At 39.0% G+C, this 22,077-nt stretch overlaps 1 protein-coding gene across 4 annotated transcripts; it reads right to left on the bottom strand.

The window, feature by feature from the left end:
- Positions 1-371: 371 nt before the first annotated feature.
- On the bottom strand, positions 372-21,864 carry YTHDC1 (YTH N6-methyladenosine RNA binding protein C1; the record flags this gene model as incomplete). Of its 4 annotated transcripts, XM_081998691.1 has the most annotated exons (18): positions 372-1,658; positions 2,319-2,453; positions 4,070-4,132; positions 4,237-4,276; positions 4,369-4,405; positions 5,847-5,929; positions 8,459-8,625; positions 10,489-10,573; positions 11,665-11,782; positions 11,883-11,991; positions 13,890-13,984; positions 14,598-14,651; positions 15,159-15,248; positions 16,586-16,940; positions 17,073-17,401; positions 18,016-18,117; positions 20,086-20,220; positions 21,837-21,864. In XM_081998691.1, 18 exons carry the CDS (start codon positions 21,862-21,864, stop codon positions 1,434-1,436), a joined length of 2,250 nt encoding a protein of 749 aa, XP_081854817.1. In that variant the 3' UTR covers positions 372-1,433. The 4 variants fall into 4 exon arrangements, with proteins under 4 accessions (XP_081854817.1, XP_081854818.1, XP_081854819.1 ...); XM_081998692.1 differs by lacking the exon at positions 14,598-14,651; XM_081998693.1 differs by lacking the exon at positions 20,086-20,220.
- Between the last annotated feature and the right edge of the window lie 213 nt (positions 21,865-22,077).

Below are 22,077 nucleotides of genomic sequence, written 5' to 3'. Positions count from 1 at the left end.
GCCACAGTGTGGCCAATCCTATACTGCAGCTTATAAAAACAGCTACAGCACTCAGCACTGTGGAGCTGGAGGTCTTTAAAGCAGAGGCTACAATCTGGCTTTGTTACATGAGAAGACACTGAAGAAAAGTTACGAAGTCCACCGAGGCAGGGCTACTCATACAAGTTTTGAGAACTAGACAATTGCTGGAGAAACTGAACAACTTGACTACAGGTTTTTTCTTTTTTCACAGTTTTACCATTGGCATACAGATTAAAATACTTCCTATTTAAGAGAAATAACAAGTGATGCAGTAATCACTACAAAAAAAAGATGTGGGAAAGAGTCTGGATCTTGCAGGACTAATACACTTCTGGGAGACAGGTATGATTATGGCCAAGAACAGCCTCTCAGTAGCTTGAAGATCACTTGATTAAGTTGAACATGTAGGGCCTTAGTAACTCTGATTAGTTGCAGGAGCTATAAGTTGACTACTTCACTGTGGAAACAGAAAAGCAATTCCCCTTTATTTCAGCAGTCCTCTTCCTAAATTCAGGCTTCGGATCTATTTCACCTATTTCAATAAACTTTTAAACTATTTTTGAACACAAATACTTTCCTAGAACTGCCAGAATCTATCAAAGCTGGCAAACTTAGAAGACCAAGAAACCTGATCGGGAGTTTTAATCATTTCAATAGTTAACAATTTATTTTTATAAAAAAAAATTGTAGCAATGTAGAATACAGCAATGTTTTCTGGTTTCACACACACAGGTTGTGAACATTCCAAGCAATGTGTACATTTTGGAAGGAGACTAGACAAGAGAATTGACCAAAATGTTACTGAACACGGGAAGATTTTTAAAAAAGGTTAAAAATTAGATAACAATAGTGTCTTCTTAATATTGCTTTCATTACTGAAGACTGAAAAAACACTTGACTTTACAGATAGGGTTAAAAAACGGGGGCGGGGGGGAGAGAAAAGAAGGCTGCTACAACACTGCCATACAGTAAAAAAAAAAAAAAATCATACTTCAATATTTGCATACTTGATAGCAGCATTCTCCCACTGAACCATGTGAAACTACAGGAAGAAAACATCAAAGCAAAAAAAAAAAAAAAGGCAGTTATTCATCAGTATTCAAAAACCTAGAATGAAGTCACTAAGTAGATGAACACTTACTGAGAATTAATCCGTATCTACATTCTTAGCTGTTTCCCATTCTGCTCCAATAGAAACGCGAAGTTGAGTGTCAGCTTTGCGTATTTTATTTTTGGCCAATTTGAGTTTTTTCCAGTTCATAGTTCACTGCATGCTTGGAATAGAGAGGGTCATTATAAATCCTTCTACACAACGAACTTTAAGTAGACAGTTGAAAATAAATGTACTACTTGTAAACACACAAAAAAATACAAGCTTTTTTTGTTTCAAGTGAGCACTGGTTCCAGACAGATTATCTTCGGTATCTACCTCTTTCACCTCTGTCTCTGTCCCGGTCACAAATCCTTTCTCTCTCCCTTTCCCGATCACGGCCTCTGTCACGTTCTCTGTCTCTTCTATTATCTCTAGGACGGTCCCGTTCTCGCTCTCGGTCCCTCTCCCGAGGCCTGCTTCTCCGACCGCTGACAACTGCTTGTGTGCGGCGAAGAAAGTCGTCTACTCTCATGTCATAGTCGTGCTGTGGTAAAAGGACAGCTCTCTTTATTTTCTCTCCCAGATTAAAAACCCCTCCCTTCCCTTATCCATACGATTGGCTGTAACTCTTGTGAAAGTTCAGTATTAAAAAAAAAAAAATTATGCCCCGCATCCATAAACACAAGGTTGTTCTTTCATCTTCGGGGCTGCACCATGACTATGCTTCCACTGTGCAGAAGCTGGAGTTCAAATGCCAGATACCAGCAAGAAACCTGAAAGCTAAGCAGCCTTCAAAGCCAGCTAACAGAAATTGCTTAATCTGCCCTGTTTTGTGATGTACCTGTAAAAAGTTGCAAAGCACAAACTTTTCTGCTGGTAATTTGTTTTGCATGAGCACACGCAATGAGCTTCAGCATGAAAAGCTTCAGAGCTAGACAGCTGGAAGCCATTTTAAGCACACAGCTCAGTTTAAGAGTATGTTCAGAGAATTTTGCACTTCTACATTCCCTGGGAGAGAGGGGCTTTTCAAAGATACTGGAAGTCTCTAGTCAATCTAAATAACTGATCTTTCTAAGGAAAACTAATACAGGTCTTAAAAATGCAGTTTATCAAAGTCAACAAACCTCAGGTTAGGCTACATCTATACCCCAAATTCCTACTCTGGCCTGCAGACTTGCATCCCCCTCTGTCTGTGGACACTTACTACTCGTTTGTCTCTGTATCTTGCTTCATGTGGTACAGGATGATGTCCCGAGTATGGAGGGTGAGCTTGAGGTGGAGGTGCATGGTGCTGATAGTAAGGGTGGTGTGGTGGCTGCTCCATACCTGGATACGGTGGCTACAAGAAAGTCACAGGAAGTTTGTTGAGCATTTCAAAACAAAGGAATGCACACAAGGCCAAGTGCTGGGAATTAAGAGCAGAGGTTACTTCCACTCAGATGGAAAACATGACATCTAAATATATCCAATCACAGAATCCTAACTGAATGGCAGCCTGTTTCTCATTAAGTCAGCATGCTTTACTACTTCTCTACCATTGCTTCTTTAGAAGTTTGGCCAAAACCCTCCCCAAATCCCAAAGTCACCTTCTTTCCATATCTGCCTCAAAGTGATACTGTACATAAAACTTCTGCTACTTAAATGTGGTGGTGTTTTGGTTTTTTTTAATCTATGCAATATGGAATGTGAATTTCGTCCAAACCAGCAAACTCTTACAGAAACTACTTCATGTGCCATCCCTTATAAATATATTTGTATTTTAAATTAACAAACTTACTCTGCAAGGCAAATAATTTGACAAAAGGCTAGCAGATAGGTTTGCCTTTTTTTTTTTTTTTTAAAAAAAAAAAGACATCTCTTGGCTGTTCTCTTCCATTTCTTCAATCAGCAAGGCCTTTCCTTCCCTTATTACCAAAGCATCTTTGCTTTGGTTGCATTGTCGTCAAAGGAAGTAGGTGGAAGTGCTGGATTTTAGGATGACTACTTGGACAGAATGCAGAACGGGGATGAGGGGAGAAAGAAAAAAACCCGGAGTTTCTGGAGGCTTAGATCTGTTTGAAAAACCGTTTTCGTCCCAGTCTGACAACTTTGATCACTTCAGTTACAACAAACCAGAGCTGTGTTTCAGCTGAGAAGAATGAGAGGCTATAGTAGCATCTCTTACATCCAGTGCTGCCTTTTGCTCATTCACAGTATACACAAGAGCCAAAACACTCATCACAGTTACCCAAAATCAGGACCCTCGGGGCCAGAAATTACTAAATCTAACCAAAACAACTACCTATAATGACTGTTCCTCCTGACATGATGGCAAAACCACAGCTGTACAAGTGAACTATCAGTTTATTTCCATATATGTAGCAGTAGATATGTGTATTCACACATATGCTCATCTGACTGGGAAAAAAGTGCATTTCAGTGGAGGCTGCAATACAGCAAGACTTATTTTGATTATGGTGTGCAGTACATTCTGCTACTTTCCTGCATGCTTCACTGCAATAGCCAAAAGCAAGCCACTGCACAACACTAGAGCATGCCATCCCATTCCATAAGCCTCTGCAGCAAGACCACCTCTTTGATGCATTTGCTGTTTGAGAGAAAGCCAATTACTATGACTATTTAGCAGAATACAAAATTCCATCACATCCTCTTGTGTAGGCTAAAAGAGGGTTCTGCTATTTCCTCAGTGCTTTCCGTTTCTTGTAGGTTCAAACCAAGCCAGATTCCTGCTGATGTACTGCTTACTAGAATGCTGGACTATTGCTGAGAGCTAAGTAAATTAGAAAATACTTGATATAAATAATTTTCCCCCTAGAAATTTTACATAGTTACAGCAAAGATAGATTTTAGGAAAAAGGAAGCATTGAGTGCATATCAAATATGATAGGCTCCTCTAGACTGGAGCTAAAAAAGCCATATTCTACAGAGGAAAATTGAATTCAACAAGACACAAACCATTCCTTGCCATGGTGGTGGTGGTCCCATGTTGTGGAATTCCCTCACGTAATCATTGTAGGACTAAAATGAAAGACAGTAATATTAACATTTGTGACGAGTGTTCTTTGGAATTGCAGCAAGCTGGATATAAAAAGTTCCCCAAAAGTCTGCATGCACCAACTTACCCCATTTAAAAATACATCTCGTCGAACTCCTGAAAATCGTCTGTTGGGAATAAAAATTTGTAGAACTAAATCCAATTTATCCATACAGACAAATTACCAGGGCATAAAATGAGTAACATGAACACACCTTACCTGTCTACTTCGGGATATCTGGGATCCTTTATATACCCTGTTCGAACATCAAGCAGTATTAATTCAGTTTACCATCTAAAGTTAAGAGTCTTAAAAAATACACTCATTAGAAACTGTTCTTTCATTTTGTGCCAGCTATGAAGTTGTGTCTACCTGCCATTATCCTTGCTTTCAAAACAACTCTCAAAAACATACAACTTGTGGACAATACAAAAAATATAGTAATAAAAAAAGAATACAGATATACCCATAGGAACTTGCACACAGTACGAACAAATGTGCAAGGGGGTATCTGTGCAAATAAAGACTTGAATTTTAGTCAAACAAATTGGGAATGCCCACAAACGTGAAGCATACTCCCCCCCGCAGTAAGAACATCGCTTGTTACTACTTAGTAACTTTGTATTCAGTAGAATGTGTTCATCTGGGCAACTCTTAGTTTGCTGCTTTCCTACTAGGTTTCAGATACAATGTTACACAGAAAATTAAAAGCAACCTAATAAATATCTGGAAAGGCCCCACAGGGCAAAGAATTCTTACAGCTTCAGTAAATCCCCGGAAGTAAACTTTAAAGAGCTCAGTAAAATGGAAAAAAACCCCCAAAAACCAAAACCGACTCACCAGGCATGCTTATGCTAATAAAATAATGCTTCCAAGCTTCATTATTTAAAAAAAATTCTGTACTCTAAACAATGCTTTTGGAAAGCCACCAAGCAGCAACAACACTCTTTTTGCATCAAAGAATACAGGCTTTGGAGTCAAGCTGGACAGATAAAGGCAGGTTCTTAAGAAAGATTTAGAAATCTACTACTGAAATAATGGAATACGTATTCCTAATAGCAGTGAAGCAAGATTCAGTAGATTAAAAGTGACAACTTCTTAATAACTGCTTTCTGAAGAAAAAAAAATCTGCAATATTACCAGTGTTGTTGCTGCATTATCGCTGCAAACATTTATTCCTGGAGACCAACAACATTCCTTTCTCAAACTCATCATTAGACTCTCTTGTAAAATGCAATGAAACTTCCCTCTCCCTTCCTCATGTCAACTTTGTAAAAAAATTCTCTCTGAAAGCATAACTGAGTATCTATTGTCACCTCTAAACACAGGCTGTTAGTCGGGCAATCTCAGCTGACTTTCCCAGCTGGAAATCTCTGATGAACATTTTGACAGTACACTGACAAGCAGGTCAAACCAATTCTTGTTGCCCGTGTTTAACGAAGAGCTTGAGAGGGTCATTCACAACAACTTAACACAATTCCGAGGCTCTTAAAAGGGCCCAGTCTAGATTAACTCAGCTCTCTCCCAAATCAGTGAATCAGTGTCACTGACTTCTGCAAGAGGTGGGTTAAATCAGCAGGCAGCACTTGGGACAAATCCCATTTTTATATCCCAGTCATATCAGTATTTTACTTTTGAATTAATGAGGATACACTAAAAGAATTGGTGCACACAAATCTTCATAGTAAGATATTAACCTGGTCTTTGGTGAAACTCAGGGGGATAGTCAATCCTTGGTTTCTTTCTGCTGTTATGAATATCATAATCTTCTGGTCGACGCCTACACAAATTAGATATCAAAGATTAAACAAGGTTGCTTGGAGCATTCGTCACAGCAGAATACCTCAGAGGAATAGCTTCAGTTGCCCGGTATCTCAATTTAACCACTCCGAATTCCATCTGCTTCAAAATGTTCTAGATTTTTGAATTTGAACTCAAGTAATCAGGAATAACAGTCCGATTAAATACCCTCCACTGTTACGTGCTGGCTATAGGAGCTTCGGTAGTTAAGGAAGGAACTCTACCCAACTGTACCTTTGTACCAAAGTGTAACAAATTTGTCTAAAACAAACTCAGACTTAGGCTTTAACATTACACTTTCCACATCACATTTTGAAACAGCCTATTGGGTAACAGAAGAATTTACAGAACTAAATACAGTGAAAATAGATGGCAAAATGTATCATTACAGTCAGAAGGCATGGACATTGCTGTATTTGATAGCTATGGGGTAAAGAATTCTATAAAAGGTCTATTTCCATAACATTTATAAATAAAACTGCATGCTTTGTGAAATTGCTTCGTTCACTGTAGATCTAACTGGGTAAGCCAATGATATTATTTCTAACAATTTCTAAGCAATTTACCAGCAATGCAATGCACTGGTGTCTTTTACAGAAAGTTTAAGAATGCTTAAGCTTCCTTGTAAGTAAAATAATTGGGGCTCCTTTCTATACAAACAGCTCTTTTACAGAAAAGACGTTATCTTTATGAACTTTGCTTCCAGGGAGGAAGTTTGATTACAAGTTACATTCCAGTTGCAATTATGTTTAACAAAGAACTGAAAACTGGCTGCTAACTTTGCTCCACCAAGGTACACAAACACTAAGGGGAGACTCCATTGCTAACATAACAATGTTTCTAAACACAAAGCAGCTACAAATCCATTCCCTTCTCTCCCCACCCCCCCCCCAGCAATATAATTCCTTATGGCAAGACAAGAAATACTTTCTTAAATCGCTTAATTACTGTGCAACTTGCTCACTGAGTAACAAGCTCATGTAGCTTTTTATAGTGTCATTTCTCCTCCCCCTTCCCAACTTCACTCTTTAAAGCCCACCATACCCAGTTACTAAGCTTTCTAAAATGAAAGCAGATTCTTTACTACGCGCAAAAAGCCCAAAAACCAAAGCAGTTGCATCTACAGCAAAATCAGATCAAGGAAAATAAAAGCTGGTGTAAAGAATAAACATACCGCTTTCTTGTAGTTTTGAGAGTGCATTTACGACCGGTATAAAATATGATAGAAACAGTTCATATAGTAGTCCAACTACTGACTTTAAGCTGTAAGCCACATACATAAATGGAGGCCCTGGCAGGCTTGAGAAGGTGTGGTGGTGTTATATGTATAGTTTGCAGTCCATTGCAAAACCTTCACTCGTATATACTTTATTGCACTGGAAACCTCTTAGCTTAACTTCAAAAGCCATCTTGGTGTTCAGTCCTTTAAAGCCAAAAATAGGGGGGCGCTGCCAGGTTTCCTCCTACCTACTCGTTACAGTGTCCTTTTTTTATGCTCAAGGAAATGGGGACTCTTGTTGGGTATCTGTACCTACCACAGGATGTTTCCACAAAAAGGAAACTTAACCAAAGGTTTCAGCCCAAACCATACATCAGTCTGTATGCAAAGTGGCTACACGGGGAAAAGGTGTTTGGCAGAAGGGCTAATATCAGTTCTTTGCAAAGACTTCTCCAATTCTGTAACAAGTTATACCCCCTTTTTTTCTGGAAAATGATGTTAAGTTCATATAGCAGTGATCAATAACCATGTCGATCCTCTAAAAATACTTTTAAGTCCACAGGTACTGCCAGCATCTGGAAAGGTTGTATATACAGACACAGCAACAGCCATTCTTTTTGGTTTGTTGCCGGGTCTCCAAGGGCCACTTGATGCCTTTTGTAAAGAACCTATTGTTTTCAGAAGCTCAGCAAGATGTGTGAATTCAGTGGTTACATGTTAGAGAATATTTGGCAATGGGGTTAACACATCACGGTGACACAATTTGAAACAGTCCCAATAATGCTCCTCTTGAATATCAAAATAACTTAAATATTTTATCCTCAAAATGAGGCGGCATCTTCTGCAAAATTCTAAGTGATCCTTATAAAAGTCCCATATTTGATAAGGCTTATCCAGAGACACACCTGAAAGAAAAGGCTTTTACAAGATATTAACACATTTTTGGCATATAAATTTTTCCTTCTCTCCATCTAGCCTGCTCGTAATCAAGCCAAGCTTACCTACAGCTAGCATTACACGATGCATTATCTCAATAAGTGGATCTAGTCTAAACTAGACAGCACTTTTAAGAGCTTTTTTCTGCAAAAGCAAAGATCCCCTTTTTCCTCTTGAAAAATGACAGACCGGGGAACCATGTGAAATCCTCAATGAAGCCACAAACTTGTCCATGCAGCTTGATTTGAGGATTTTCTCTCTTCTTTATCGCAGGGAAAGCTTTGACGAATCACATTCCTCCATCACGTTATTCTGATACATGTGCCTATTATCAGTCCAAAGAACGTTTCTAACCTTCCCACGTCCCGAACGGGGTCTCGACGGGATGGGCGTCCTCTTGATCGGGGTTGTGAGTGCATTCTTCTCTTGTGCCTCATTTTATGAATGACTTGATACAAGTCAATACTTTCATCAGGAGGGAAGAGAAGACAAAGTTGGGTTCCACATTCCGGCTCAATTTCCTAGAATTAGTTAGAAGTTCAGTAGTGGTTTATAAACTGAAGAAATGAAACTCTCCCCATATACATTGACAACACATTAAAAAAAGAAAGACACTGCGAAGAGATTTTAGTATCACTAAAGACAGAGCAAAATTCACTTACATTACCTTTCACTCTTTAGGCACTACTTAGAATTTTCATAATATAGTCCAACACTTGGGGCAACCATATCTTCCCATGAGACATACAGGCCACACCACTGTTTTGCTACAAAATCAGAGGACTGCTTTTCATCACAAAGAAAATGATCACCTATTACAGAGAGAGAAGTGACACACGTAGGAAGAAAATCCATCCCAGCTTCACATATAAAGCCATGGCCTGACAAAGTTGACTATTACCACTCAAAAGTGAGTTCTTCAGTGTATGTTAGACAGGTCCGTGAAAACACCAGCTCAATGCTTGGCAGCAGTCAAAACAAGCACATTGCGTGTTCAGGATTATTGGAAAGGAACACAGAATGAGAGAGTCATTATACCACACTGAAAATCCATGTTCCACTCACACCTAAAAAGTATTTAAGAGTGCAGTTCTCACTCCTGCATCTCAAAATGTACGGGGACAGCAGAAATGGAAAAGCTTCAAAGCAGGGCAACAAAGATAACTGAATGAGCACAACAATTTCTACATGCAATGACTGAGTAGGTCAGGTCTCTCCAGCCTAGTATGTGGGGTATGGGTGACAAGACAGATACAACGGGAGCGTCTGACACCACGAGTTGTTTGGAGGAGAGAGGGACAGAGATCAACTTGTTGAGTCCCTCTTCCAGTACAAGAACTCAGGGCCATCAAATGAAGCTAGCAGGATCCAGGTGCAAACAATCCAAAAAAGTGCTGCTTCAACCTGGTGAATGCCTTCCCAAAGGATGTTGTAAATGCAAGAAGCTCTGTGCACGTCATCAGAAGACAGATCCATTCAGGGTTACACAAAATGTAAATGGATAAACAACCACGACTTGAGGAAATAACCCAAGTTGAAAAGCAGGGAGAGCAAGCACCAGATAATGCTTGCCCAGTACCTAACAGTACAGCAATTTTATGAAAAAAGATGAAACCCACATCTGGATTGCAACTCTATAATATAGAGAGGTGGACAAAACATTAAAAAAATTTATTTCCTCAACCATTTAACAGAAACAAACTTAATTGATTTTTTTTTTTAAGTACACACTAAATTAAAAACAAGACTGTAAATATTGTTTTACTTCTGCTTCCCAACAAAGTGAACACGTCTATGGGCGAAATAATGCACAGAGTCTACATTTTCCACACAGTATAGGGATTATGCAACTCCCATCTTGCCTGAAGAAAGCAGAGCCCATTATTTTAGTCAAGGCTGGGTCACTGCATGACAGCAGCAACATACCTGCACTTTGGTAAGTCTGACAAGATGAAGAGCCACCCCACTGAAAATTTACTTAGCGTATAATTTATAATGGTAGAATCTATGCCCTAAGCAATACAGTATATATACAAAAAAAAAATGCAACTCAGAACACAGCTGGAAACACCAGAACTTGTTCTTAAAAACTGATGCTATATAGGTTTGCACACCATACAACACAAGACATGTTACATTTCAAATCCAAAATATCACGTCATTTTGAAGCATCAAACACTGTTTATCACAAATACAACAGAATTGGCACTGTATTATTTTCTGTTTCCTTCTTCCACAACAACATTAGAAATAAGATGAGTGCTTTTGTCACGGTACTCTACTGCAAGTAACAACTGATCTAAAAAGATTCCAATCTTCTGTACATACAAAGCTGAAAGCAAGCACTAGAAGATATGGGTTATAGAAAAAAAAAATTAACAAACCTGTCCATCGCGTCCAATCTTTACTGGCTTATGTTCGTTCCAAGGATTGGTCAGGTGAGCAGACTTAGTGAACGGCAATTCACGCCTAAATATGCAAGTGGCATCATTTATAGTTTCGCCTCCATTTTTTGTAAAAAAAAAAATTTTAAAATGCATACAGCAGGACTTCATATACAAAATAATCCTGTTACCCTCTGCACTGTCAGGTGTCTCACTGATTGTACTAGTACATATTAAGTATTAGTAACTGAAGATGTTGCTTTGACTTATTCCAGTATTAAGTATAGTCCGTACTATGACAGTCTATCTTATTAAAAAAAAAAAATTGTCTCTGTATAATATCAAGATCATGCTTGCTTATTATCCCACCATCTGAATATGCTGACCAGTCTCTATGTGAGGTGGTAGCTCATGGTACCTACTGAAATAAGTCCCTGAGCATCTGACCCAACTATGAAGCTAGAACCGCTTTGAGCCGGAGGTGGGAGTCAGTAACTTTCACAGGACCTTTCCAACCTAGATTTTGCTCTAATTTGAAGTCTCACCTTCCCTGTGTTTAGTCTTTCTGGTAGCCTAAAGTGCTTGTACAGCCATGCAATCTCTCTCACAGGACAGATATAGCTCTTTTTCTTAAGAGAGATTTAAAACCTTTCTTGTAACACATATTTGGTTAAATAAATGAACATACTGCTCACAATCTATACATTATGCAAAATATCTGTACTATTTCAGTGTTATTTTAGAGCAGTAGCATCTTCTTCATTCAGTCAGATGCCAAGATGTCAGATGAAGACAGATCTGTCCTTACAGGATCTTTTTTCCCTTTTACCCACAGCTGTCCATTCAAGTGAGCAGCTGTTTTTACTCAAAGACTTCAGAATGTAGTTTTCCAGTTTCAGTGCAAAAGATCAGTGAAAGAACACCATTAAGTGTTAAAAATACCTAAATTAATTAATTGTCTACATATAAAAAAAAAAAAGATTCTACAGTGCATGTCAGGTACAGATGCGAGTCCCAAGTTCAGTAACAGAGAGGTATGGGTTCAGGAAGACTGGAGGACAGATCTCTGGTTGAATCGATTCAAAAGGATGCTGTCAGCACTCAAGAGAGTAATATGCAAAAATGGTATTATAATGACTTGTTACTGAACAGCAACATAAATGAGCAATTATTTACCTGCAAATCCAGTCAATTTTAAAGACACCTCCCAACATTTTTGCATTCATTCCTGCAGGCAGCACCCAGTGTATAGGTGATCCTCCATGATGGGACTCTGAAGACAGTCTTGCAAATCCTAAAGGATTTCACATGAATTGTAACAAAGACACAACAGAAAAGCTATTGCACCTAAAACTCACTTTCACTTACCTTGATAACAGCTCACTTTCCCTTACCTTGGAATTTGCCACTCTCTCTTACAGAAAATATCAAAATAACACTCCTCGCTGATCTAAATGCAGCATTAAGCTTCTTTTCATTCACTGGAAGTGTCGACCACACTCCCTAAAACAAAACAACCCCCACCACCAAAATATAAGAGTTCATCTCAAGTGATTTAGCTAACAGAAGTATATAGTGCAGATGGGGAAAACAAGACCAAACTAGTGTTCTGGGATAGAAGATAATGGAAACAGAAAGGTATTGCTAAATTCAGTTCCTTCAGAAAATATTTTTAGCCTGCCCCATGATAAAACTTTTAAAACATTGGTTTTTCAAAAATTTTTTTTGAACACTGCAGATGCATTTAGGTCATCTATAGGTTTCATTTACAATTATAACGATGGACAGATACATTAAAACCTTTGCCTTTAGTATTTTTAATGTATGTTTTAAGTGACTTAGGGAGTTCATGTATTATATAATACAAACAAATTATGAAAACCCATCAGCATATATACTGAAAGGTGGGCAGGTAGACTTCAGTAACCTTCTTAGGATGACAGATTTGTTGAGGACAGGTTGCAGACTTTAGAGCTCTTTTAGTGAAAGATCAGACACATGAAAGACACCAGACCAACATTTAAAATTGGCAAGACAACTCAAAACAGTTTGTTCAGCCTTCCACATCCCCACCTACTAATTCCTACCTTTTCCCTTTCACCAGCCATCGTGTAGCAATGCACAATAAAACCCAATCTGTTTTAAGGCACCAACTGAGCTGAGCTATAGAATACCAGTTTGCTGTATTACTTCTCAGCAAGATCAGCTCCCCAATCCATTCTCTGGACAAACTCAGAGAAGAAGCTTACGCTGGTTTAATATGCTCAAACTTCAGTCTCAAAATACGATCTAGGATCTCCTAACGAAAGTGTTCCTCACTTTCCTTTTTTATTGAAGATCTGTTCTCATGTCCTACTTTGTGCTCAGATTAGTGCTTGCCTGACTCTGAGAACTCATTAGAGTCATCAGGGAACTACTTGTGTTTTTTACTAGCTTTCAGTCAGATGTATATTGCTTTAGGCTGCTTGTGAAGCCCTGCTGTGAGGTAGAATAACTTATTACATTGGCACCACAAAAGCCAGTTTCATGGAAGTACAGTGGCAAAGCACTGATGCCTATACACCAACAGACAAATCATCCACTCCAATAACTTCAGAAACAAGGACACTGTTGCAGCCCCAAGCGTCAATGAGTTACAGAAAGGATATACTCCTCTAAAGAGCTTAAGCAAATACCAGTCAGTATGGTATTCACTGCACAGATCAGACCCAAAGCTGGGGGCACGGAGAGGCAAACCTGTCCAGGAATTTTAAGATTCATTTAATTGTTTTAATGCTATTCTATTTTAGAAAATCTTCATTAATAGAATCACCTGCTCTGTGTATACTGTGTAACAGCAGATCAGCTATTTTCTATACAAACTGTTGCAAATACAAAGCCACCAGAGTGGCCTAGTGCTTCCTCAGCAGCTGAAGTCCAGCGCACTGGAATCGCTCCCAAAGAACTCCCTTACACCGGCACTGCCAGACATATATTTCTGCAATAAGGCTTCAGATCCCTGAATCAACTGAAAAAAATTACTTTTATAGCATAAGATGAAAGCCAAAACAACTGTCTGAACCTCTTCACAGTACAGCGATATGAACATAGGTGCTGATGAAGGGGAGAAAATACCATCAAGCATTCCCAGTGGAGGCTGGCTTCAGACATTATCAAACAGACTGTGAGGCCCCCTTTTAACCCTATTCTTATAAAGATAAATGACCGATGGTCTAGACTTTTCTAGGTTACAGTGGAAACAGAACAGCTACCCTTGAAGAATCAAGGAGCAGTAGCTTTCATCCGTGCCTCTACCAAGATCTGAGTGATAGAGAAAAGAATGCATCTATCCATATGTTTTTCTATAGTAAGGTTGGCATGTTTGAAAACAAAGTGATCAGTCGGAAGAAAATTCAACATACCTTTGCTTTAGCAAGTGATACATTTTCATGGTTATTACTCTTGATGAGAAAGAATCTTGCATCTTGGAGAATGTATTTAAGTTTACTTGTTTGGTCTGAAAAAACAAAGTGTCAAATAAGGTAAACTGTAAATATTTACAGTTGCCAAAAATGTTGCTTTGAGTGTAGATAGTTGTTTATTTCCTTCAAAAGACATCGTATCCCACCCAGTTCCTACCTAAGTATTATTCACAGTCAACCACCCAACTTGAAACTTGAAGTCCAAGCTGTAGAACACAAAATGCCGGGGAAATCAAACCAAACTAACACTTAGATATTCAGGTAAAGAAAAAATAAAATAAAATCAGCATGATTCAGTGATGTTCCGATATACAGGACTTATTTCCTTGCATAAGAATCTTTGGATAAACACTGGGTAACATTCATATCAGCATCAGTCATCCAACAGAGAATGCTGAAATGTTCCTCTTTTCAGATGCAAGCACTTTATTTTTTGCTTTGCTGCCTCTGCAAGGAGCAAAGTGACTGAACTTTTTGCGTATTGCTCTCAACACATGCAAAGGTAGCTCAAGATTAACTTGTTATGCTCAGAACAATGATGTGCTCAAAGTGATTTATATCGGAACATTACTACTTACAGCTAATTTAATAAACAGAGACAATGGCTTGCTATGGGGCATGCATTAAAAATTCAAATTTAAATGATACCTTTTTGGACAGCACGAACGGAAGATGATAATTTCTCATGCTTCTTTTCTGAACCTGTGTTTAGCCAAAGTACATTTGTTCAGATTGAGCCTTAATAGAGATAATATACAATTTCTACAGCCTTGTCACATACAATTTTCATTCATGACAAATTATGCTTTCTGGCGCGCACCCACACACACAAAAAATACTATTCAATGTGCACGAGTGTTTTGTTTTGCTTTGGTTTTTTTTGATTTTGTTTTTGGGTTGTTTGGTTTGGGTTTGTTTTTTTTTAAAATAGTATTTGAACAATTTCCTACTCAGAAAACTAGTCACTGAATCATCATCTTCCAAGTTTAAAAAAAAATTAAAATTCCACTTAAGCAACAGAATAGCATTAAAGTAACAAGAAAGCCTACTTTCCCCCCAAAGGTATCCACACACAACATGCCAGAAGTCAATACCAAATTATACAAAGCTACATACCCCATAAATCTCTACAGCCAGTTAAATTTATTTTAGATTACACATTAAGATTTGATGCAAGTCATGATAACAAGCAATAAAAGGAAAGAATACCTGCATACGATTCTGATGCAGAACTTCCACTTCTGTCAAAAACAATCGGAGAGATACCTCTAGCTCTCTTCCTCTCCTTCTTTTTCTCATCTGAAAAAACACGTAACAAATAAAAACAGTATTTTAAACATCAAGTGGCAGGCAGAATTGAGATAAAATGTACTGGGACAGGAAAATAACATCTGTAATAGTGAAGTTAGCATTTGGCTTGCACATGAAAATTGTGATTGCTGCCCCCAAACTATCACGCACAAAAGATGCAAATACTGACTACTCAAGCTTTTCATTCACAAGAGGAAGACAAATGGAACAAATCTCGTAATTCTGTGCAAAGTTTAGAGACAGAATTTATCTCCTAGGTGTTTTAGTAAGGGTGATTTAGCTCTTCTATCCAGCCTTCAGCCAGATTTTCAACACAGAGCACAAACTGTGTTGCAACAGTGATATGGGCTCATTTGCTCAGAGGTCAACAAAATGGCAAGAGGTGTTAAAACAAAACACTGTGGCACACAGGCAACTATTTCCACTCCTAAAAGTGTTATGTTATACTATGGAGCTTTTTAGAACCGTTATTACACCTTCTCTTGTCTTTACGTTACACCTTTCTGTTCTCTAATTCCAAACAGCAGAGCTGAGCCAAAAAAGGCATTATGTTAATGCCAGGATGACCACCTATGGAGACTTCAGACAAGGAAGATACACAAGAGGAATCTTAACAGGACTGCAAGCCACTTTCTTAAAAGTAAAATAAATTAAAAAAAAAAAAAATCAAAACACCAAACAGCCAAACCCAAAAGCATTTATGTCATTAACACTTTACTGTTAAACTAACTTTGATGTTAAACTAACTTACTTTAACTGTAAGTTAGGAGCAGTTATAATATATATCTGGCAAAGCATTTGTTTCTAGTTTCTGCTTAAAACATTTCTCTCTTTCTGAGTTTGCCCTAATAGCTAATAATTTGAACGTAGGTTTAGATTTCCTATGCTGAAGGCAGCAACTATTTAAGATTCAACTATCCTTCCCTGGGGAGATGATGCTTTTACTACACCAGACTACCTGGTCACTCATCTAGATGAATACAGAACAGGTCAACACCAACTTAAAATGCATCATGGGAAACTAAGCCATTAGATACCTAAGAAAATACTAATTTTAATGTTTCAAAGCATTGAGCAGCAAGGCCAAAGCAATCAAGAACACTCTGAATCCTCGGCATGGTAATCCTGATATTCAGAAGTTCTGGTGTAAGGAAATACCACTTTCCAGTACATTTTTTCCTTGCCTATGCTATTTCATAATTGACATCTTACTGGCTTGTGCTACTAAGGCTTACTTTTGACATAGTCAGGAAGTGGTTATTTTTAAAAACAGCCAAACTTTCAATGGCAAGCTATTTCAGATTAGCATGCTAGAAGTTACCTACCTGATGCATCTGAACCAGACCCAGATCTGACTGACCCATCTGTGAAAGAGGCAGATTCAGAATCAGAATCGCTGGCTTCACTTCGTGTGTCATAGTCATTTCCTTCCTTCTGATCTCTCTCATCCTGTTCATACTCTTCTTCATCCTCCTCCCCATCTTCTTCTACCTCTTCATCCTCCTCCCCTTCATCATCTTCCTCTTCTTCCATTCCTTCCTCCTCGTTCTCTGTATTGCCTTGTTCAGAAGAACCACTACTGCCAGTTTCATGATCTGAACAATATTCCTCAGAGTTCACCTCTTCTTTAGAAGAATGGCTGGATCTGCTTGGTCTTCTATCCACATCATGCCTGATTCTCTGATGTTCAAAGAAAAAGTGAATCAGCAGTCATATAACATTGTCAGGATGCACACAAAGTCCTAAGAGAACGTGCCTTATAAAAGTCTCATACAAGTGCTTTATTTATAAGGCAGCAAGAATATTTAATACCTCTGAACCATCTGGTGTAGAAGATTTTGCCCTTCTGTCAATATCCCTCTTCCTCATGCAAGTTTTTTCTGGTTGTCCTTTATAAGGTTCCCTGGAACTGCTCGACATACGTATCTTTCGATCACCATCTGGGCGCTTGTTTCTATCAGACCTCTGATACTCCTCGTTCTTGTATTCTGACACTGGTTTTCCTTTTGTACTCACTATTCTCTTGTTATTGCTAACTGATGAGCTAGGAGGCTTTGGCATCATCTGCCTCGACGAATGCACAGAAGGTTTTTGTCTCTTGCTTTCAGTGTTTTCCATCCTGTCAGTTTTTCTTTTTGATCCTTAAATAGAAAGAAATATCAAGTTCAGTTTCATTTTGTACATTAAACCAAAAACTGTGCAGAGTTTTCTCTACTTTGGGCAATTCCCCTGTTTGCAGTCATAGGTAGCATCTTCCAGTTGTAGGCTTTGCAATAATACTCAAAACTGCTTGTTAGGAACAGCTCATATTCCACATCATGTATTTAATTTAAAAGAGCAATCCTTTAGGCTTTGGTTGGTGTTTTCTAAATTTTATATATGGAAATGCTAAACTAAAAGCTTATGGGATTAGCCTAAAGCCAAATTAAGAATTGAGCTGGAACTCAGTTGGGAACTTTGGGACTCCCTTGCTCCATTTCCATTTCACTTCATTGAACCAAAAAGGACAGACATTTTCTAATAGCAAATGAAGTCACAACAAGCCAGACCCAGCAATTGCTTTTGAGACAAAAGGAAACCTAGTTAACTGTTTGCTTGGAAGGTCAAGTAAAAAAGCAGATGTCCAAGCAATATAGAATTTTGGAACTCTTTCACTCTTCAAATCAGAATATAAAAGACTTTAACCCTATCAGGAAAGACTGTTTTTACCATTTACGATCCTGCAGGACATCCACTACCAAAGTCAGTCACCTACCCTTCTTCTCGCTTTTATCTTGCTCGCTGTCAGGGTTATACAACTCATCATCTTGGTCAGGAGCATCAGTCAAAATGTCATCCAGAACGTTCAGTTCACCATCTGCAAAGTTAAAAACAACTATAAAAAGTCTGGATATGTAAACTACAGTAGAACTAGTATTTATAAACCCAAACATTTCCTTTAAGGTTACAGATCTGCCACAAGGCAAAAATTAACACCTTCTTGTTTAATTTCCACAATTTCAGTTGGAAGGATCAAGCAAAGCCAATAAAAGAATTAAAATACGTCACAGGATACATTTAGGCCTCTGAATAAAGTCCAAGTTAGCTCCTCATGTCACACAAGCTTTGCAGGAAAGCTGACCTACAAATGAAAGCTTAACAAAAAACCTGTACAAAAATTTGAGAAAAAGGAGGCTGGGAGATAGTCCAAGTTCCAAAAGCAAAGAGGAGGGACATCTCCTCTCAAAATCCTGAAGAACTTGCACCTTAAATGATCTCCACTCCTGCCTGCTATTTTTGTTGTTGCTGTGTTAAGAGGATGAATTTTGTGGTTTGCCTACATGTAGAAAAAACACAACAGGGCAAGTTAACATGAACATAAACTAGCTGACCCCACTGAAGAAGGTAAAAGTAGTACTTATTTGCTGCATAATTCTGAGCTGCTCTCAAAAAACAAGCTACAAATAATTCACCTTGATCATAAGGGCAAAAGTTTAAGGAAATTCATACTAGAAGCAGTAAACAACCACACTTCATCACACAACTTTTAAAATTTGTCACTGTTTCCAACTCTGTTTCACCTTGCCTTAAACTAAAGTGGATATATGGCGATTCTGGTAGAAGAAGGATTCACCAGCTTTAAGGCATCAGATCTATACTCCATGGACTTTAAAAATAAGAGTGAACCAAACCTAAGCACGCAAAGTGAAAAATAATAGAAAAGGTATTAATTTTGGAATCTCATCTTTCTTATCCTCATCTCTGGAATTCTTAGCTCTTTCCACTTTATATTACTGTGATTGATTCTATTTTCTCTGTTCAGGAAAAGAAAAGCAGAGCAAACTCCAAGGATTCAGGTAGTTAACAGTATCTGTAGAAGATGCATTGTACAACGTTATAAAGCAGCAGGTAAGGACTTCTGTACTGGACAAAACTGGGATAAGGCAGCAAATGAAGTCCTCCAGAGTTTGACAACTTGCCTATCTCAAAATCTTGATCTGCGCCATAACAGAAGTTTTACAGCTTGATATTAAAAAAAAGACACAGCCCACACCAGAAAAAAAGTTAGTATTATAATTGTATCTCTGCTATATACTACTGAATCGGAAACCAGAATGTCTGCTAGCTTTCCTGCTGGCACTTCTCCACACTTTCTGTGGTATGGGAATGCAGAAGTGGTCCCTGAATGGCATAACTGCTGTAGTTGATGCAAAGGAAGCAGTGCAGAGAGAGGAGTGTCAAGCCTTTCCCTGGCAGTTTATAGTTCAGGGGGCATTTAAATATAACATGAAGCTGCATCATAATTCTCTTGGGAACTTTTTTCCCTTTTGGTGAGGCAACAGCATACTTGAGTAAATTACATTTAACCTAGCTACTGCAGTAGCATTCAGAGGTGCTAAAAGACTCAAATATAAGCTGGTTTAGAAATAGATTAGAAGATAAGGAAAATTTAATGGAATAAGCAAGTCTGACACACACTCTGATAAATCCCTTCTGGGTTAGGTGGGCCTGATGTATAATTGCATAAGTACACAAAAGACAGGAGTAGGATGAGTTTCCCCCCAACCCCTTCTGTAGGTACATCTATCTGATTTATTTAAAAATAGATTTTCAGATTTATTTAGCAGCCTTGTGATGCAAAAAGGGCAATCTGAACACACAGATGCCATCTCTCATTTGCATCGAGTATACTGCTCAACCGACTTCCACAAGATGATTCCACTCACTGAACTGTCACTGTTAAGCGTTCAACATGGTGAGCTAAATTATCTCAGACAGATCAAGATAAGCACCAGGAATAGCACAAAAAAAGAAACAGAAAAATAGTAGAGGACAAATTTCTTACAGTTCATCACTGCTGAAGGGGGAAGGTCCAAATAAGTCCTTTTCATTACAGACACTCCCAACTGGGCTCTCCCGCAACTCATCTTTTGTTGATTCTGGGGTGTGTTGGATCCTTCCATGAACAAATTTAACTCACCTGAAACAGCAGGAAAGTAACCTGGGGAGGCCATTTTTCCTCTGTTGGCCATGAGCATTAGATCTATTCAAGGAAGGGTCCAAGCAAAAATCTGATTTGGCAAACAGAGGAGATAAGACCAGGTGATTTCAAACTAAAAGGGTATACAAGATTTATTTCCACTTTTTTAAAGCAGTGAAACAGCATTTCTCTTCCAAAAGGAGCATAAAAATAACATTGCATTTACAGTAGAAATAAATTCAGTTACAAATAAATGTGCATTAACACCTGTTATTCAGTCAGAATCATTCCTTTCATGACAGAAAATTAAGTTAAAATACAAAACATAAAAATATGTCTTGTTTGCTACTCATGACTTGACCACTGCCAGTGATAAAAAAAAAAAAAAGCAAACCCAAAAAAACCTCAATGAATAAAAAAATTCAAGATAATTCTTGAATTCTGGATAAATGATTATTTGAGCAGAAACTGATAGATGACAACAGTAAATGTTTCAATTTCACGGCTCATGCAGGGTGGCAGCTCACATCTGTTTCAACACAACCTGATTGCATCCTATCCCACCAGTCTTCTTCTAATAGCTAAGAATCAAGCACCAGAAATAATTTTACTTATCAGTTCTAACAAAATCTAGTGGCAATTTTCCATGTGAACTAATTTCACAATAAATATTAGAGACAGCAAATTTTCATCACTCTCACCAAAAGACATTTTATGGACATTTAACCTGCAAATGGCTTTACAAAAATTTTATTATTTAGAAATCCAAAACAATGTAAACCAAACCACAACACCACAGTGATCCTTCTTCATCTGTTTTATAACACTGCTATTATCTGCACCAAACAGCAATCTTCTACACCTAAACTTTTTTTTTACTTCTTAAATGAGCTATTTTTTGAGGACTGACTCATATAACCTCATAGACAACATGGGGATCACTTCAGCTTATGTGTACAGTGACAGGCAGTTGTAACACTTGTGAATATACATTACTCTGGAAACGTTCAATTCCTTTAATTCAAACTTATCTACCCACAGTGCCCAGAAAGCACAACTGACTGCAAAAAGCCGAGCAAAAATCACTAAAATAAGATTCCAACGTCAGCTTCTGCTTGCTAAAGTAACTACGTCCGTCGGCAGAAAATCCTTCAAAAAATACGCCTAGGAAACCAAGCAGAAATAAAGAAAAGCGGATACTTTCTGCGAGAAGGTAACCAGCAGTAACTCGCTACCAATGATGTTAAACTTATGGCCCACGAACTTGTTCCTATTCCCGCTGCTTAAGTCACCTTGCCCTGAGCCCACTGCCGCCGGGGCACCACATTACGGCTCCATGGCCCCATCGACTTCCAGCACCTCAGCGCCCGACAGGGAGCGTTTTCCCACAGGCCACGTCTAATGACTACGAAAATCGTCCTCGAAAAGGGCCTCCCAGCCCCGCCACCCCTCCGCTCTCCTCACGGACGTCTCCCAGGGTGAAGGCCCAGCAGCAGCAACCAAGCAAAGCCCGGGAAGGGGGAGGGGGAAATAGCTAGGGGGGAGGGGGGGCCGTCCAAGCCATCCCCCCTCCCCAAGACCTAGCCGTTGCCCCCCCCACCCCTACCACCAGGTACCTTTTTCCTCCCGGCTATCAGCCGCCATCCCGCCGCCGCCGCGACGCGTCGAGCGCCTAAGATGGAGGCTCCCTCTTCCTGCACGTAACGATTCCCTCTTCCCAGAATGCACCACTTTGTTTACGCTCCGCGCGTCGCAGGGCGCCGCGGGCGGAGGGGGCGGAGAGAGGGCGGGTGGCGCGTGCGCGTTGAAAGGCGGGGCGGGGCGGGGCCGCGAGTGCAAAGTCCGCCCGCGCGGCGC

The sequence above is a fragment of the Phaethon aethereus genome (assembly GCF_964289735.1).
Source record: "Phaethon aethereus genome assembly, chromosome: 4".
In the NCBI taxonomy this organism is placed as follows: domain Eukaryota; kingdom Metazoa; phylum Chordata; class Aves; order Phaethontiformes; family Phaethontidae; genus Phaethon; species Phaethon aethereus.
Note: the sequence above shows the minus strand (reverse complement) of the source record. Positions and strands in the feature narration are given on the sequence as shown.